Raw genomic sequence first — 18316 nt, forward strand, 5'->3', positions numbered from 1 at the left:
TCCCGGTGAAGGCGCGGGGCCGGGCGTAGGGGCCGGCGGGGTGCCCGGACTCGGTCGGGTGCCCTCGGCGCGCGACGCCAGCTCTGGAGTTGGCCCGGCGCGGCTCTGCCCGGCCCGAGACTTCTCTCGGAGCCGCGGGAGCTACTGGAGTTGCGGGCTTCGGGCCCTGCGGGGGAGTTTCTTTGAGGGGAGAAAGGACCCCCCCGCGTGGGGTGCGGTTGGGTGGCCGCGGCGGGGACACGGGGCGCCCCGCAGGCTCAGTCCAGGTGAGGGGCCGCGCCGGAACCCGCCGGGTCCCAGGCAGAGCTGGGACCCCGGATGGCCCCGCCGGCGAGGGCGGAGGAGGGAAGAATGAGGAGCTGCCCCAGCCCTGAGCCCTGTCGGTGCCAGGAGTGGAATCTGGGGAGCGGAGGTCCCAGGCTGTCGCGGTGGCTAATGTACAAGGGCCGCTGCCAAAATCGGGCATGGCCGGCCTGCCAAGGTGCGGACGGGGTCCCTGCGCCTTTCTGGATTTCCATCCTGTGTCGGGGTGGAGAGGAACCTTGCCTTCCTCGGACAGAAAGGGGAGAAAGGTCCGTCCAGGCGCTCCGTGGGGACCTCGGGTTCTCGACCAGGGTGTGGCTGTCATCTGGGGCAGACAGGACACCCTCACCCCCCCAGCCTTCCCCCCACCACTGGGTTCAGTCATACCTGAGAGTCACTAATGAGGGGTGAAGTGCTTTGCAGGAAGTCGTCAAACTCCCCAAAGCCTGGACTGGAAATCCTGCCCCTCACTTTCCAAGTCATGAAGTCTTCCAGTGGGGGTCCTTGAAGCGGCTCTCTCTTGGGAACCTCTACCAAGGGGAACTGTCCTTTGAAGAGTAGCAGCGTCCTTTGAAGAGGGTAGGACTAGAGATCTGCTTTTCTGACTTCTTCCTGGCCTGCCAGCAGTGCAGGGGCTTCGGGGCTGATGGAATCAACATCTCCTAGCCCCTAGTTGGAAAGCAAAAGTGAATGAAACTGGGAAAGAAACTCCAGGATTTGCAGGAGGTGTTTCTGGAGTGGCCTTGTGTTTCTTGAGATGTGTGCGGTGCTTGCTGTTCATGGCACAGTCCACATCTGCTTCCAGAAGAAGTATGGAAGTTTTTTTTTTTTTTAGCACAGCGAGGCTTGGGGGCCTGGTGGCCCAGCCATGTGGGTGAGCAGCTGAGCTCACAGGCCTCCTGGGTCGCCTGGGTGGCTTCTGCGCTGTGGTTTTACCCAGCCCTATAGATAGAGCTGCTTGGCGGCTGCTGCTGGAGTTCTGGAGTTCAGGGGAGATTGTGGTGGAGACTTGTTCAACAGATGCCAGATTCCTTCCATGAGAAGATGCCTGTGATGTTAATCGATGTTAATCCCGGGATGGATGCTGGTGTGCTGCGAGGGGAAAATCAGGCAGGCCAAGGGATTGGGACAGGAGGTCTGGAATCTCCTCTGGGAGCAGGGGTTGTCTTGTGCTCAACAAAGGAACATTTTAATGAGAGCCTTAAATCAGTCTCACCAAATGTGCTTCACTGCAGAACCTGTCCTTGTGCTGTAAACTGTTTCAGACAAGGCTGAGGCGCTGCTGTCTTGCAGTGAAATCCCAGTTCTCTGCCCACCCTACATGGATGACTTCAGGGGGTGATGATCTTTTAATGAATCAGTGTAGGTTTTTCCGTCTTGTTTAACACGTGACTAACTGGAATCATAGTTAGATCTCTGTGTTAGTAAGGCTGGAGTTAGGGACTTAGGGATCTAGACTGGCCAAGTTTGTGGATTGGACCATTTTGAAGTTTGGGTAATTATGCTGTAAATGACTGAGTTACTTTCCAAACTTTGAGATCCCTGGTGTGATAAATATGGTGATGTAGAGGAGAAGGCTTGATCTTTGAAATCTGGCATTCTTGATGCCGACCTAGCATGGTTAGCTGTGGTCGCTACACATCCCTGCTCCCACCCGCTTCCCTGAGTTCTGTCCTTCAGGCTCTTGTTTCTGTGGGGAAATTGGGTAGTCACATTCTGGAATGTGCTGTCCTGGTTTTCCAAAGCTCAGCAGCCTGTTCAGGTGGGAGACCTGCTTTTATTGGTGATGGGTAGGGGTGACACACTCGTGTGACATCCAGAGGATGCAGTCAGACTGGCCCTTCTGCACTGCAGCTGGTGATGGACTTTTACTTGGCAAAGCCAGCCTGAACTCATAGGCAGGCCCTGTGGCCTGGGCACATGTTGACCATCCTGGTTTGATTCCCCTGTAAGGTGCTAACTGTTGGAGCCCTGTTGGTTGCCTCTGGGCGTGTACTCTAGGCTATGAGCCTCCGCTGTCTCTCTTTTGTCCACCCCTGAAGCTGTCCTCTCTCTCCTGCTACAAAGCAGACGCCTGTAGGACTTTTGGACTGTCATAGGACACCTTCCATATTTTGCTGCAGATGAGCCTTTCCGAAAATTCAGTACAGCATCTTATGTATAATGGTTCTTAGTCTAGGTTCAGAATGGAAAAGGTCATGAACCTTTTGGGGACAGAGCAGAGAAATCAAGGACAAAGTTAAATGTTCCCTTTCTGTCCTAGGCATATGGAGTCTTTTGTTTGTTGAGACAGGGTCTTGCTGTGTAGGCCAGTCTGCCCTTAAGCTTGCTATGTTGCCCAGGCTGGCTTCGAACTCTTGATTCTTTAGCCTCAGCTTCCAGGTGCCAGAATTGCAGGCTTGTGTGCCATCACACTTGGCCTGTATATGGAGTCTTTTGTGCCCTCTCCAGATTCCCTGGGATGGGGCCTCCTGGTTTGCCTTCTGGTGACTGCTCCATCAGGACAGAATGGGTGGCTCAGTTCCTCCTTCTCTGTTTCCAGGCTGTCCATTGTTTTGGTTTTTTTTTTTGGTACCAGGAATCAAACTCAGAACCCTGTGCTTGCCATGCTGGCGTTTGTGCCACTGAGGTATATCCCTGGCCGTGGGCTGTCCATTCTTGGTGGTGGCTTTTTTTGATTTTGAGATGGCAGAGCTTCCCTGTAGCCACTACTGTGTGTGAAGTTGACTTGCCTTGAAAGGTTGTAGCTCAAAAATTGGTGTTGAGGTTCTTTTTGCAGTGAACTGTTTAGGGACTGAGATTTTCTATTTTGCTACTGAGAATGAAGTCTGAGAACGTGAATCACAGTGGTAATCTGCTTGTTAACAAAGTCCCCAGGAGATTGTATCTAGAGCTTTGTAGGTCCTGGTCTAAGCATCCTTCCTTACACAGAAACTGATGACATAGTGCTTTCCTGTGGCAGCAGTGTCAATCAGGGGCTGCACAGTATTTTGAAGATTTCTTTTATTAATTTCTTTTCTTTTATTTTGAGACAGGGTCTTGCTGTATATGTAGTTCAGGCTGGCCTTGAACACTGAGACATCCTCCTGCCTCAGCTTCCAGAGTGCTGGGAATATAGGAGTGCACCAGCATGCCCAGTTTAAGATTTCCTTTAAATAACTTTTTCACGTGAACACTTTTTGATGTGATATATATATTTTAAAATGACCTCAGTTTGGGTTTAATTTGAATTAGATTTTTGTCAAGAAACTTGTGCACTAAATGTGTGATTCTGGGAGATTGGCAGCGTTCGATGTGATGTTTAGTTCCTCTTGGAACGCAAGCTTTTCCAAGAGGAACATATGTCTCCTTTTTATAAAGAAAACCATGGAGAAAATGTGTGTGTTTGGCCAGAGGGTAATTTCTCAGGAGGGCTACATCTGGTTTTTAAAAGGCATGTTGAGCTGGGCATGGTGGTATACTCCTGTGATCCCAGCATTTGAGAGGCTGAGGCAGGAGGACTGCTGTGAGTTTGAAGCCAGCTGAACCACAGAGCAAAACAAACAAACAAATAAACGAACAAACAAAAAACAACCAAAAAACAAAGGAAGGCATGTTTCCCTGGAGTTCGACAGTTGTCGTGTGGTTCTTTGGAACACTGTGTAGTTGGTGTGAGGGAGTTCTTGCTGAAGCCAGTGCAGCTTGTGTGAGACCCATCTGGGATGGAGGTTTGCCAGTTCAGACTTTTGATATTTGAGCCAAGAGCTGTTGGGGGCCAGGGACTCAGTCTTTGGTGTTTTCTTGGTGGGATAAAGGGTCAGTAAGCAGGGATGGGTGTCCTTGGCCTGCGTGCCACAACCTTCCTAGCCTTAGTAGCGTGCTGTTCTGCTGCTGTTCCCAGGTGGGGTCATGGAGTTGGGTCAAGGTGGCTGGCGCAGGTCCTCGCTTATCCAGAACCGGTCGCCTCCCCTGTCCTGTGTCACTGATCTGGTCATTTTTCTGTTAGGGCCCTGTCGGGTTCTCTGTGATCGCCCTGCAAGCCCCCTGGCACTTTGGTGGAGCTGGCACAGGAGCTGGCCGGCTGATCAGTGGTTGGAGGAAGGCCTCTGTAGTGTGTCACTGTTTCCGTCCTCTTTCCCTTTTCTTCTCTGCATTTAGGCCATTTTCCTCCCAGTGACTCTCCAGACAGCACTGGGCAGGGAGGGTGCCTTCCCCTATGTGCTGGCTTCTGGATCCCAGGCTTTGCCTTGTGTCCCTGTGCGTGGAGACACGAGGTATCCCTTGAGTGGGCACATGGTGAGTGGACCATCGCCTACCACGAGCCCACAAAGCCCAAGCTCCTGTTGAAAGCTGAGTTGCCATGAGCCCTGTTTCACTTAAGCGTGCAGGCAACTTCTGGAAACGAGATCTGGGTTTTGGGGTAGTTACAGTGAGTCATGCATTAGGAAGGTGTGGGTAGGTGTTTCTCAAAAATGAATGGCAAGGGGTTGGGGTTGGAGCTCAGCAGCAGAGTGCTTGTCTAGTATAGGCCAGTCCCTGGATAGACCCAGTACTTAAAAAAAAAATGCAGTGTGGTGGGGAGTGGAGCAGGAGGACAGGTAGCTAGAAGTTCTGGTTCCAGTTTTAGTTTCCTGGGCCTTTATTATAGGTCTACCTGGTAAGCAAGATTGTTGAAGGAAGGGATCGGAAAATGTCTCCTTTTCTTCTTCTTCCTGCCCCTCTTCCTCCTTCTCCTTCTCCTTTTCCTTCTTCTTCCTTTTTCTTTTTTTTTTTTTTTTTTTGCTGTACCAGGATCATACCCAGGGCCTTGTACATGCTAGGCACACTCTCTACTGCTAAGCTATATCCCCAGCCCTTTCTATTTTGAGAAAAAGTCTCGTTGTTAAGTTGCCTTGAATTTAGAATCTTCTGCCTCAGCCTCCCAAGTAGCTGGGTTTATAGGCATGCAGTACCACGCCCAGCTTTATGTTCTTGTTCTTTATTAGATTAGAGGTTTTTTTTTGAATAGCCCATCCAGCCACATAGTTCAGATTTCAAAAGGAAATGCTATTTATAAAGACCTTCTTAGGAGATTCTTCTGCACTCAAGTTTGAGAACCACCAAGCAGCTGGAAGGAGGATTTGTCTGTTTAAAGTGGAGGGAGAGAGGGCATTGTGGGTACTGGGGCCTGGAGGAGGTCATGCCAAGTACCTGGTGTCTGCCGTGGGTGGAGCTATCCTGGGAGGGTCAAGCCAGTGAGAAGACATGGTGGAGAGATGTAAATCACATGAAGTATAGTGAAAGACATCATTTGGTGAAGTGCTAAGTAGCATAGAATATTCTAGAATATGCGGGACAGTGAGTCTGAGATGTAGGATCAAATGGGGGGTGGGAGGACTTCAAAGAGCAGAAGGAAAGGACCTCCGAGTGCTGTGAAGGTGGCCATTGGAAGAGGTCTGAAAACTGTCACAACGTCCACGTCCAGTGGAGGAAGGGAAAAGACAGCTGTAGTCCCAGGATGCCTGTTCCTCCATATTCTGGTTCTGGTTGAATTGCTACATAGCTGCACCATCCTGAGTTGGTAATTAACCTTTTGTTACAGCACCACGTAATGCTGATCCCTGGGTCTCACTTACGGGGATGCCGACCCCTGGGAGCAGAGCTCTCTCCCAGTCATGGAGCCCTTTCCAGAGAGCTCCTGACAAGTTGTTTTCAAGGACTCTGCAGAGTCCCTCCTGACTGCAGGCTTTAGAGACTGTTTCCTCATTCAAAAGCAGTTTTTCTTTTTCTTTTGTCTTTTTTTGACAGTTCTAGGGATCAAACCCAGACCCTTGTGCATGTTAGGCAGGCAGTCTACCACTGAGCTACATGTACCCCAGCCCCAAAAGCACAGATTTTCCAAGTGAGTCTCAGTGTTCCAGCTGCAGCTCAGAAACACAGGCACAGCCGCTTTGCATTTCCTAGTGGCGCTCCCCTGGCCTCTACCAGAAACCAGTTCCCCAAAGGAGTCAGTACCAGTTCAGAGCCACCATCTCTTGGGGCTGAGGTCCTTCTGGCCAGAGACTGGAACCCTGTGGTTCGCACAGCCCAGGCAGAGGTCTACAGAGGAAGTGCACAGAGGGATGCAGGGGAAGTGCTTCTCTCATCACTTGTGACTGAGAGTTTCCCCGGTCACTTGTGGAACTTCCTGGCTCTTGCTAGGAGTGAGACTAGCATGTATAGCCACTCCTTCAGGACACACACTGGCTCTTTTTTGTCCCCTTCTTGTGGGCAGGGATGGTGATGGGGGGGAAACTGTCGGCTTTTGGAGCTGCTGAGGGTCCCAGCAGCTAGCTGCATGGCTGGGGTGTAGCTTGATGATAGAGTATTGCTTAGTATGTACAAGGTCCTGAGTTCCATCCTCAGCAGTGCAAAATCAAAGAAAGAACTAGTATCCCTTCTTCTGAATGGATGGAACCCTGTGCCTGGGCTCAGGGCTTTGGCTAGTGGCACTCAGGCTGTGTTTCAGTGTTGACATGGTGACCCAGGTATCTTGAACAGTGTACAACCTATACAGCTACTCATGGCTGTCCCATTAGAACAAAGGCCTTACAACTACTGGCCCTTTGTGTCTCAGCTGATGGGCCAAGATGATTTAGTGACTTGCATTATAATGTCATATTCCAAATTAACCCTCTTCCTTGTTCTTCTCCAGCCCCTATGGTGGTCAGATAGGCCCGTAGCAGTGTCTGCTCCATGCTGACTATGCTGGCTGCGGAGGCCTTGGCCTTGGCAGCAAAGGACTTTGCTGCCTGGAGGGCCCGTATCATGGTAGCCTCTGAGGCTGCCCCAGTGTGGCACCTCCGGCCATGTCTCTGTCACACCTCACATGCTCTCCTTACCCTTGGGTTTTGGGAGACTTTGACCTGGGGCTGTGTTTTATTTTCTAGGACAGTGGTGATGAACCTATGACGTGTGTCGCAGTGGCTCTTTGTAGCATAGAAGCTGTAAAAGTCACTGTCATTGCCGTAGGACATGGCCACAGGTGTCTGTAGACCCAGTGGGCTGAGTGAGGGTGTAATTCCCTGGGTGCAAAGGGGAGTAGAAAGATTTGAATACATTTTGGGGTGGTTTGGGAAGTTTTCTATTTTGTTTTCTGTGTAGCCCAGTCTGGCCTCAAACTGTCAATTCTCCAGTCTCAGCCTCCTGAGTGCTAAGATTACATGTGTGTACCCCATACCTGCGTGGTTCTTACGGGAGGAACAAATGAGAGTTGCTCTGATGAGAGGGCACACAAGTGTACCTGGTCAGCCCTTTTTCTTTTGCACAGAAGGGAGATCACCTGAAGGGAGGGTTAGGGCTGGGTGTGCTTTGGACGAGCCTCCTCTGTAATAACCGACAGCAGCACCCTGCTTTATAATTTGCAGCAGGCTTCCACCCACACCCACGATGGTCCCATCAGCAAGGCTCGGAGGTAACAAGGTAGAGGTAGCAAGATGGGCCACCAAATAGGGTCTGCCCAGTGCTGCAGAGCTGATTAGTGACAGAACAGAGACCAAGGTGCCATGCCAGTCTGCCGGGCCCTCTGCTTGTTGTCCTTCAAACAGTCACCACGAGAAGCTGTGGGGTATCACACATGTGTGCCTTGGAGGTGCTTAAGACACTGGGGAAGCAGACAAACTTACCTCATCGAGGCCCTACCACCCTGCAGGTAGCAGAGGTCTGGGTGAGTGAGGGGTGGGGTACCTCTTTGCTCTTTCTAGGCACCTAGTGTATCAGCAGTGTATACAGGGAGAGATCTGAGTTCCTCATTCCAAATCACATTGGCTCCGTTTCCTGTTTGTTTTGTTTTAGTCACATACGGCAAGGTTAAGATGATCAGGGCGCATTTGGAGGTTTGTACACATCTTAAAAGAGTTGTGGCCAGACTGTGTAGTGCAAAGCTCTAGGACACTGTCTGATCTCCACGACTGAAGCTTTCCTCGCCAGCCTGTGGGGCCCCTACCACCTCTACCCGAGACTCCTGGAAGGTCATGGCTGAGGCAGGCCCTGGCCTGTCGTGTGCTGCCACATTCCAGGCCAGTGCTGCCTGCTGGGAGTTGCATGTTGGCCTCGCTGTGCTGGAGACCTGGAGACGGCGTAGGTGGTAACAGACTCAGCCTGCAAGGATTATAGCTGGCGCTCCTGGCCCTGGATGACTTTGGAGACTCCAGAAGAGTTGGGCCTCCACTTCTGACATCCAGGAGCAGCAGGTTGTATAGGGCCAGGGGTGTCTCCTTTTGCTAAGCCATTGACCTCCCTGGCATTCTGCGGAACTTTTTCTTCTGCTTCTGAAGTTCTCAGATTCCATGTGAACCTCATGTCCAGTGTCCTGTTTTGGAGGGATGTAAAGCAAAGACTCCGGAGGTCTGACTCCACTGTAGTTCATCTACTAAAAACACAAAATGGAGCTGAACCCACAGGTCCTTCCGAGGTGATGGACTAGGATTGTATTAGAGACCTAGCGTTCCCTCCAAACCACCTGAAAAGCAAAACAAATCACAAACAAAGAAAAGCTTGTCTTCTGGTCTTGTGGGGGGTGGGCAGATAAGGACATGCTGTCAGTCTTGTAACTCTGGCTACAAAGAGCAAATCATTCTAGCAGTTGGGTTAATTTAGGAGATTAAACTGATTGTTAAACTGATCAACTAAAAAAAAAAGCCCAACTCTGCAATTTTTCGAGTCTGTGATCTGGGCTCCTCCCCCACCCCAGGGGGCAGGGGACTGGCAGGGGTGGGGATTCGCTGGAGGAGGGTGGCTCACTCTGTCTCATCCATCCTCCCCTTTTCGGAAACTTCTTAAAACAAAAGGCTCTATTTAGTAAACACCACACCCCACCCTATTCTGGTGCTGTGTCCGAATTTGTTGGAGCTGGGGAGCGGGTGTAAGAGGCTGGGTGCTAGGGCCATGCTGCCTCTTCCCTTCTTCCCCTTTGTCAGAAGCCCCTTTGAAGATGGTGCTGCAGCCGAGCTGGCTTGCTCTGTCCTGCTGTCTCCAGGCTGCAGTCTTAGGCAGGTCCCTGCTTGGCCCTTCTTCCCACGCGACTCGCTCCTGTGGGTCCCCCGCGGCTGCTGCTGGTGACCCAGAAAGGGGGGCCGGGGTGTGAGGGCCCACCCTGGGTTGGTGGCACCCTTATATCCCTCCCCCAGCCAGGATCAAAGCTGCCTCGGAGCAGGGAAATACCTCTTGCAATAGCCCCACCAGTGAGTAAACAGCCAGGGCTCTTTGCAGCTTTTGAAGCGCAGTGCTTGAGGCCCGGAGGAATGCAGAACATTTCATTTTAGGGGTGGACTTGGGTTTCCACTGCTTTCGGTATTTGCAAATTCGAAACAAATGCCCTCATTTAGCAGCAGGCAAGCTGGGCAGTAAACGGGGCTGTTTCAGGGCATTTATGGCAGTCACAGGTATTTGTGGAGAGGGACCCCAGCAGGTTGGGGGAGAGAAGAAGGTTTATGGGTTGGTAGGTTGTGCAAAGACCCTGGCCAGGTCTCCGGTAGAGGGTTGTTGTTAGGTGAGCTTTGTCATAAAAAGCTTTGCTGCCCTCCTGCCTCCCAGGAAGCACCTCCCCTGGCAGACAAAGGGGCTGGGGATGGTGTTTATCCCAGGGGGCTGAAGCTTGGGGCCGAGGCGCTCTGGGCTCTGCTGCCAGAGTATCAGGTTTCCTGTGAACTCTTCCTTCTCCCACTCCCTGGACTTGAAAGGCTCGTTAAATGCACTTTATATATAACAAGTTGGCTGAGTCGCCTTCACTTCTAGCCAGTTTTGCAGGAAAGGAGCTAGGGAAACCTGTTTTCCTTTTGTTGTTTCTGGAAGTAGGATCTGTGGAGGTGCAGTTGAAGACCCTGATTTTAGGAATTGACCAAGCGTTTATTTTTCATTTATTTATTTATTTATTTTATTAATTTATTAATTTATATTTTTTGGGACAGGGTCTCTCTATACAGTCCAGGCTGGCCTTGAACTCACTCATGTAGCCCAGGCTGCTCTCGAACTTGCAGTGATCCTCCTGCCTCAGCCTCCCGAGTGCTGGGATTACAGACAGGTGCCACCACGCCCAGCTCATGTTTAGAACTCCTTACCAAGGAGGGGCTGTCCCAGACCTGGCTGTCCTCCTCCCCATTGTCCCCAGCTGTCAGGGAAGTTCTGAAATCTTCAGGAACGGGGGTTCTGGCCCCACAGCTTCCTCACCAAGAGACCTTAGATAGTTCGCTTAATTTCTGAGCTTTCCTTCCTTCTCCCCCCGCCCCTTTTTTTTGTCTTTTTGAGACAGGGTCTTGCTATGCAGTTCAGGCTGGCCTTGAGCTCACTTTGTAGCCCAGGCTGGTCTTGAACTCAACTGTCCTCCTGCCTCAGCCTCCCAAGTGCTAGGGTTACAAGCATGTGCTACCACACCTGGCTTCCCTTCTCTTTCCCTTTCCCTTTCCCCTTCCCCTTCCCTTTCCTTTCCTTGCCTTCCTCCTCTCCTTCCTCTGTTCCTCCCTTCCTTTCTTCCTCCTATTTTGCAGTACTATATTGTGGATTGAGCCCAGGGACTTTACACTGCGTTACAGGCCCTTCTAAAAATTGTTTTATGAGAAGAATTTCACTGAATTGCCCAAACTGGACTCAAATTTGCAGTCCCCTTGCCTCAGCCTCCCACAGTGCTGGGATTACAGGTGTGCACCAATACTGACCAGCTGCCAGTGTCCTGTTTTGTAAGAAGGAAATAGTAACAATCCCATTAAGAGTTCTTTAAAGAATTAAGAGAGTTGGTACTGTATTTAACTTTAAGTGCTTCTTTTCTCACTTTCACATCTTTGAAGTTGGGATATAGCTTATAATCAATTATATAGCATTGTGTCTTTGTTTAACTGGTGCTGTGTTTGCTTTTAGTGCACATAAATAATGGTGTATCTTAAAATCAGCAGCACCTTCAAAGGTGCTGTATACATAGGGAGGACTTGGTGTGTGACCTAGAGAATGCCCAATAAAAGACAGTTGTAACTGGGATGAGGGTGATTCATCTACAGGCCTGTTTTGGCTTCCCATCCTCCATAAGTTTCAAAAGAAGCTGCTTTCCTTTTAGGCTGGCACATAAATAACAAATGATGCTGGAGGCATAAAGCATCATGCTAGGAAGTGTGTATGGGGCGGGGGACACTTTAAATTATCAGAAGCAAGAAATACTCAGCAGAGGAGACAGCTGCCCCTTAGAGGGCAAAGCTTCTCTTAGAAAAGAATAAAATAACCCTCCATGGCAGAGTTTGCACTTAGAGAGGCCAGCCTGTTCCAGGGAGACTGGAGATTCACTCCAGTCATGGATTGCATGGTGTGTAGGTGAATCAGGACCCAACAAGAAGAGAGTAATTAACAAGACATGATGCAGAGAAGGCCAGAGAGAGGTAACTGTGCCATTGCAAATGGGGTAACAATCTGCGGGGGTGCCAATCTGAGTGGGTCGGGCAGCAGGTGGCATAGTTATGTGGAGTTGATCCTAACTTTGTGGAGACAACGGGGACCCTTCGTTCTGTTGTGTGCCAGCCCAGCATCACAGAATAGCACCTTTCCCGGCTTTGGGACACCTGGAACCCAAAGGCCGGGGAATCCCCTGGTTCATTGGGTGGTGGGGTGGATTGGGAGTGGGGCTGTGGTTTAGATGGTGGACGGAAAGAGAAAGATGTAGGAAAGGGGCTGATGAAAGGATTCCCTAGAAGACGGATTCCAGAGGCTAGGACCGGGGAGACCAAGCTCCTGATTCCTTTGACTTCTCCTAGGAGTGTTTTGAACAAGCAAAGGTATTGTAGATGATGCGCTTTGAACAACCAGGAAGAACAGTGTAGAGAATTTCCACATTTGTCTTCCTAAGAGCAAGAATATTTTTTGATGATACAGGGTTTATCTGTGGAGGGCTCTAAAATAGCACATGAAATTTCTCTTTGCAAAGAGCTGGTGTTCTGTCTGCCCTGTGAGGGTCAAGAGGGCCATGGCTCCTTCCAGATCAGGTGAATAACATACAGCTGTCTCCATACCTGGTGGGTATTGGTTTCCTGGACACCCCTTGGGTACTCAAGTCCCTTATATAAAATGACACAGGCTGAGCTTGGGATATAGCTCAGCGGCATAGCGCCTGCCTGGCAAGTGTGAGATCATGAGTTCAATTCCCAGTACCACCAAATAAGTAAATAAATAAATAAATAAAATGACACAAGGGGCTGTGGTGTAGCTTCTGGGAGGATTGCTGTGAGTTCGAGGCCATCCTGGGTTACATAGTGAGTTCAATGCCAGCCTGAAGTGTGTAGTGAGACCCTGTCTGAAAAACTAAATAAATAAAATAAATTTTAACCAGGCGTGGTGGCACACACCTGTAATCCCAGCACTTGGGAGGCTGAGGCAAGAGGATCTCTGTGAATTCAAGGCCAGCCTGGGCTACAAAGTAAGCTCAAGGCCAACCTGAACTACATAGCGAGACCCTGTCTCAAAAAGACAAATAAATAAATAAATAAAATTAAAAAGAAAATAAAATGACACAAGGGACTGTAGTGTAGCTCAGTGAGTGGCAGAGCCCTTGTCTAGGATATCTGCAGCTCTGGGTTTGAGTAAAAATAACATAGTATAGTATTTGCATATAACCTACATGGCATCTTCTCATACACTTTATTTTTTGTTTTTTAATTTTGAGACAAGGTCTTAGTAAGTTGCTAAATTGCCCAAGCTGCGCTGAAATTTGTGATCCTCCTGTCTCCCAGACGGCTGGGATTATAGGTATGTGGCTCCACCCCTGGCTTCCCGTATACTTTAAATCATCTCTAGATTTATACAATTTACAAATGCTATGTAAGGAGTTGTTACACTGTATTGTTTAGGGAATCATGACCAGAAAAAAAAATCTGTTCTTACCAGGCATGGTGGTGCATGCCTGTAATCTCAGTATTCAGAAGACTGAGATAGGAGGTTTCACAGGTTCAAAGCCAGCCTGGGCTACATAGTAAGTTAGGCTGGTTTAGACTATATAATGAGACCCTGTCTCAAAAAAAGAAAGAGGTGGGCCGGGAATTTAGCTCAGCGGCACAGTGCCTTTCTGGCAAGCAGGAGGTCCTGAGTTCAATTCTTGGTACAAAAAACATATATATATATATATGTATAAAGGATGGGAGAGAGAAAGGAGTTTGTTCATGTTGAAAACAAATTTAGTTTAGTTTAGTTTAGTGGTACTGGGGATTGAAGCCAGGGGTGGTATACCACTGAGCTATATCCCCAGCCCTTTCCTTGGTCTTTTTGTTTGTTTTATTGAGACCACATTTTGCTGTGTACTTCAGGCTAGCTGAGGCTGGCCTTGTACTCACTATGTAGCCTAGGTTGGCCTTACACTCCTGGAAATCCTCCTGCCTCAGCATACTGAGTGCTGGAATTACAGGTGTGCACCACCATGACCGGCACCCAGCCCTTTTTAAAAATTCTCACACAGGGACTCGCAGAGTCACCCAGGCTGGCCTTGAACTTGGTAATCCTACCTCAGCCTCCTGTGTACCTGGGATTATAGGCATTCACCACCAGTCCAGGCCAGATAGAATTTTTAAAATGCTTTTCATCCTCAGAGCTTGGCTCAGTCTACAGATGCAGAACCTGCAGAGATGGAGAGCTGACTGAACTCTGTAGCTCCTTTTGTGTCCAAGGCACCAGGCAGATAGCTGTGGGCCCTCCGAGGTCCTGAGTTTAACCCTTTGCCTACTTTTGGTCCCATGTCTGTGATTCCTCCTTTATCTTCATGGCCAGGAAAAGCACAAGTGAACTGTGGGTGTCCTGCCAGCCAGCTGTCCCCATGGGTGAAAGTGGTGGCAGCTGAATTACCAGTGGCCAGTTCTGGACCAGGCTGTGACCTTGGTCATCCTGGAGAAGTGTTCAATAGGCTGACCTGGCAACACATCGACCTGAGTCCGTGTTGGAAATAAATTAAAAGTTGCCCTTAGACTCCTGACAAATTGCTTTCAGTTTTTGTTGCCGAAAGAGAACTTCATTGAGTGGGTTACCGGACTGCAGGGCATCAGGTGCAGTTAGCGTTTTAGGGGTTGGCGTGTCAGGGTGAAGTGTCCTTGAGTCCTGGGGTGTGTGGTGACCGGAAGGACAGGGCCCTTTGAGGTGCCTAAGACCATCCTTTTTCTTAGATCAAAGCAATACCTTTTGTTTTTCTGCTTACACTTTCCTCTGCCCTGGAGCCAGAGTCGTAAAAGAGGCTGAGTTGTGAGGGTCGCACCTGGTTGCTGGGTGGGGGCGGGGTTGGGGGGTGGGTCTCCCCTCAGGCTGGGCCCTTCCGGCCCTTGGGGGGGGAGTTGGGGGGGGGGGTGGCGGGGGAGGGGGGATGCTGCCTGGACTAGTGTGGGCACCGGAGGGCCCTGCCTGAGCTGGGCAGTAAGTTGGGGAAATCAGCCACGCTGAGCCGGATTTCACTCCAGGCTAAGTGTTTTGTTGCTGAATCATTTGCATTCATTAAAAGTGGAGGCTGAGTGATACTTAAGGCAGGTTTGTAGGAGGCCTGCCTTAGAACCTCATTAAGAATTCTTGGGGCTGGGGAGAGGATGGGTGCCACTTATTCAAGCTTACTTAACTTCTGACTGCCTTGGGCAGAGGCCAGCTACTAAAATATGAAAAATGTTTGCCCAACAGCCCCCAGAGCTTGGCCAGACTGCCCTGGCCAAAGAAAACACACACTGACAATTCATGATTTAGCCTGCTCCCGTGCATGGCTGCCTGTGTTGTTTCCTCTCCTGGGACCTTGCTGAGTTGGGGCACAGTAGGTGAGGGGCAGGAAGGCTCCTGAACTTTCTAAGGGGAAACCGGGCCTAGAGCAAGTGCTGTCCACATGTCCCCCACAGCCCCCCTTCCCTAGTTTATTTCACCCCATCCCTGGTGGTGACTTCAGGCTGGCTCTGAAGATTTCCTGTTCTACACAGCACTGCACAGACGTCCTCGTGTGGGTCTTTGGCCCATGCTTGTATATCTGTATAGGTCAAATTCCTAGAAATCGAGCTGCTCTGTCAAAAGATGCAGGCTTTTAAAAACTGTGTCCAAGGTTTCATGTGTGTGCTATTTTTGTGGGAAAGGACTTTATAGCTTTCATCAGATTCCTGCTAAGGCTTTAAAAGTTCCTGAATCGCTGCTGTACAGTGGTCTGGGGAAATAGCCTGGGATAAAGTACGAAAACAGGGGCTGGGGATTTAGCTCAGCGGCACAGCGCCTTCTCAGCAAGCGCAAGGTCGTGAGTTCAGTTCCTGGTACCAGAAAAAAACAAAAATAAAATAAAGTACGAAAACAGGTAAGTGTGGTTCAAATGTGGGCGTTGCTTAGGGTGACCGGAAGATTTATCATCCAAACATCTCTACCTTCCTGTCGGGACAACCAGCGTAAGCCAGGGTGGTTCTGGGTAGCTGGCACATGGTGGCCCATTGCCCCCCTCAGAGCTCAGTGCCTGTCTGTGATCTGTTCTCGTGTCCACACCAGTTGCGCTGAATCAGTCGCCTGCTGCTTTTTACTCTGTATTCTGTCTCATGTGTTCTTGTTGCCCCAACTCAATGCTGATCAGCTCCGGGAAGCCTGACCTGCCCAGAGGCTCGGTGGCTGCTCCAGAAACTCTTGGATTTAGTAGGCCACAGTTCCAGTCCTGGAAGGGGTGTGTGTGTGTGTGTGTTTCAGACAAGGTTTTCACTTTGGAGCCCAGGTTGGCTTTGAACTTGGGGCAATCGTCCTGCCTCAGCCTCCTAAGTGCTAGAATTACAGGTGTACACCACCACGCTCAGCTGTGGAAGGGGTTTAATTTTGTTGGACTCTATTTCTTCATGTGTAGGATGAAAGTGATGTGCTTGTAGTGACCTGAGCTTCTGGGAGTGTGGCAGTTGAGTCTCGAGGCATCCCCGTGGGCCACCCACACTAAGATACAGCATTTAAACCTCTTCTGCACTGATTACTGTCCCCCTCTTAGCAGTCAACTCTGTTCCCTCCCACTTGTTCCTATTGTGTGGGGCTCTTCCCTGGTCCTGTCCTTGCTTCCTTAGAACCTGGGGGGAAAAGGAGGTGGATTTTTCAAGGTACCATGTTTTTGGGGCTTTTTTATCCCCTCAAAAATGTCAAGAAGGTGTACATTTCCCAAAAATCAGATGAGAAGTCAACATGTGAGAAGGAAGGTGACGAAGAAAGGGGAAGAAATATAGAGGAACTGGAGGAGATCAGGAACGAAGGAAATGCGGAAAGGAAATTCTTTATACACAAAGTTCCCCGGGTTGTTTCTAAAGAGCAGAACCAGCACTGCTGTTACTCTATTCCTTGCCATGTTGTTGAGGAGTTTCTAGTATAAGAGGGAAAGGTACAGTGCGATAAAAATGATAAAAAAATGTGAGCTAGCCCTCATGGCACACTCCTGTAGTCCTCATACTTAGGCTGAGGCAGGAGGATTGCAAATTTGAGTCCTGTCTGGACAATTTAGCAAGTCTCTCAAGATAAAAAATAAAAAGCAATTCCTGGGGCCAAAAAACCCTCCCAAACAAACAAAAAATAAAAAGGGCTAGGGAGGTAGCTCAGGTGGTAGAAAGCCCTAGGGTTCAATCCCCAGTACTATGAAAAAGAAAATAATAAAAGATTGAAAGGAAGTTTAAAAATTACATTCCTAAATGCTACCAGAAGGGGAAATTTTGAACTCTGTTGAGGAAATAGAGCCTGTAATGCTTTATAGGTTGTCACAAAGCCAAGGAACAGATGGATGGCATCCTGTGTGTATCCCGAAGTTGATGTAACCTTGCTCCCAAATGCTGGCTGACAGTGCAGGAAAGAAAACCACATACTTGGAAATGTGGATATAAAAGTCTAATACAAACTCCTGCAGGGCAGGGGTGCAGCTCAGCAGTGGAGTGCTTGCCTAGGGCGCATGAGGTCCTGGGGTCCATCCCCAGTACTGCAAAGAAAAAAAAAAGTGTAAAATACTGGCAGATTGTCTTCTCCTACTCTAAAAGCTATACTATAGACAAAAAAAAAAAGAGAAAAGAAAATTTATTTATTTTTGTCTTTTTGAGACCAGGTCTCGCTATATAGTTCATGCAGGCCTCAAACTTGCAATGGTACTCCTGCCTCAGCCTCCCCAGTGCTGGGATTACAGGTTTGCGCCACCACACCCAGCTAGAAAAGAAAATTTAATGGGAACATGTATTCATTATTCTTTTTTTTTTTTTGTATTCATTATTCTTGAAGACAACCCCCCCAAAACCCCAACACGTACATAGACATAAACCACCATAATGGAAATTGTGTTGAAGGGTTCAGTAAATATCACCCCTTTGCTTGTGAGTCTGAAACCAGTTGAGAGGGAAGTAGGGAGGAAAAAAATGCATGGGCAGCCCAAGGACCAGACAGATGGAGAGCTCAGTGTTACTGTCATAGCACCCACATACCTTCTTCCTCCTTCCCTCCTTCCCTCTCTCCCTTCTCCTTCCCTCCCCCCTTTCTTACTTTCTTTTTTTTTTTTTTTTTTTTTTGAGGCAGGGTCTTGATATGTAGTCCAGGCCAGATTTGAACTTACTCTGGCCTCAAACTCACAGCAGTCCTCCCGCCTCAGCCTCCTGAGTACTGGGATTACAGATGTGTGCCACCAGCCTGGCTTCAGTGTGCTAATAAGCAGGGATTGACACGAATGAGCTAGAACCGTGTGAACAGGTATAGGGAGATATCTGTGGTATATTGGACAGCAAAAAGCAGAAAAAGCTAAAAGATGAAAGACTCAGCAACAGCAAATTGCTGGAAATCAGGTGTTACAGGTTGAATTGGGTCCCCCAAAATATTTTGAAGTCCTAAATCCTAGTACTTAGGAATTTGTTTGGAGTTAGGGTCTTTGCCAATATGCTCAAGTTAGAGTAAGGTCATTGAAATAGGTGACATCAAATGTGGCTGGTGGTTCTCACTAAGAGGAGAGGAGCTAGAGACAGACACTGGAGGGGGATTGCGCATCCCGGGAGCTCCGAGGAGCTACCTGCCTCTCCACAGAGGCCGGGAAGGAGCCCACCCTGTGACACCTTGATTA

At 49.3% G+C, this 18316-nt stretch overlaps 1 protein-coding gene across 1 annotated transcript in view; it reads left to right on the top strand.

Annotated features, from left to right (window-relative positions):
- Nucleotides 1–303: 303 nt before the first annotated feature.
- The window catches only part of Ptk7 (protein tyrosine kinase 7 (inactive)), a 56305-nt gene continuing 38292 nt past the window's right edge, over nucleotides 304–18316 (top strand). The window contains exon 1 of the mRNA XM_013516906.1: nucleotides 304–481. Coding sequence (XP_013372360.1) covers nucleotides 319–481 — 163 coding nt within the window. The 5' untranslated portion in view covers nucleotides 304–318. The remainder of the gene's footprint in view (nucleotides 482–18316) is intronic.

Source organism: Chinchilla lanigera, unplaced genomic scaffold (assembly GCF_000276665.1).
Source record: "Chinchilla lanigera isolate Chin_1 unplaced genomic scaffold, ChiLan1.0 scaffold00036, whole genome shotgun sequence".
Taxonomy (NCBI): Eukaryota; Metazoa; Chordata; class Mammalia; order Rodentia; family Chinchillidae; genus Chinchilla; species Chinchilla lanigera.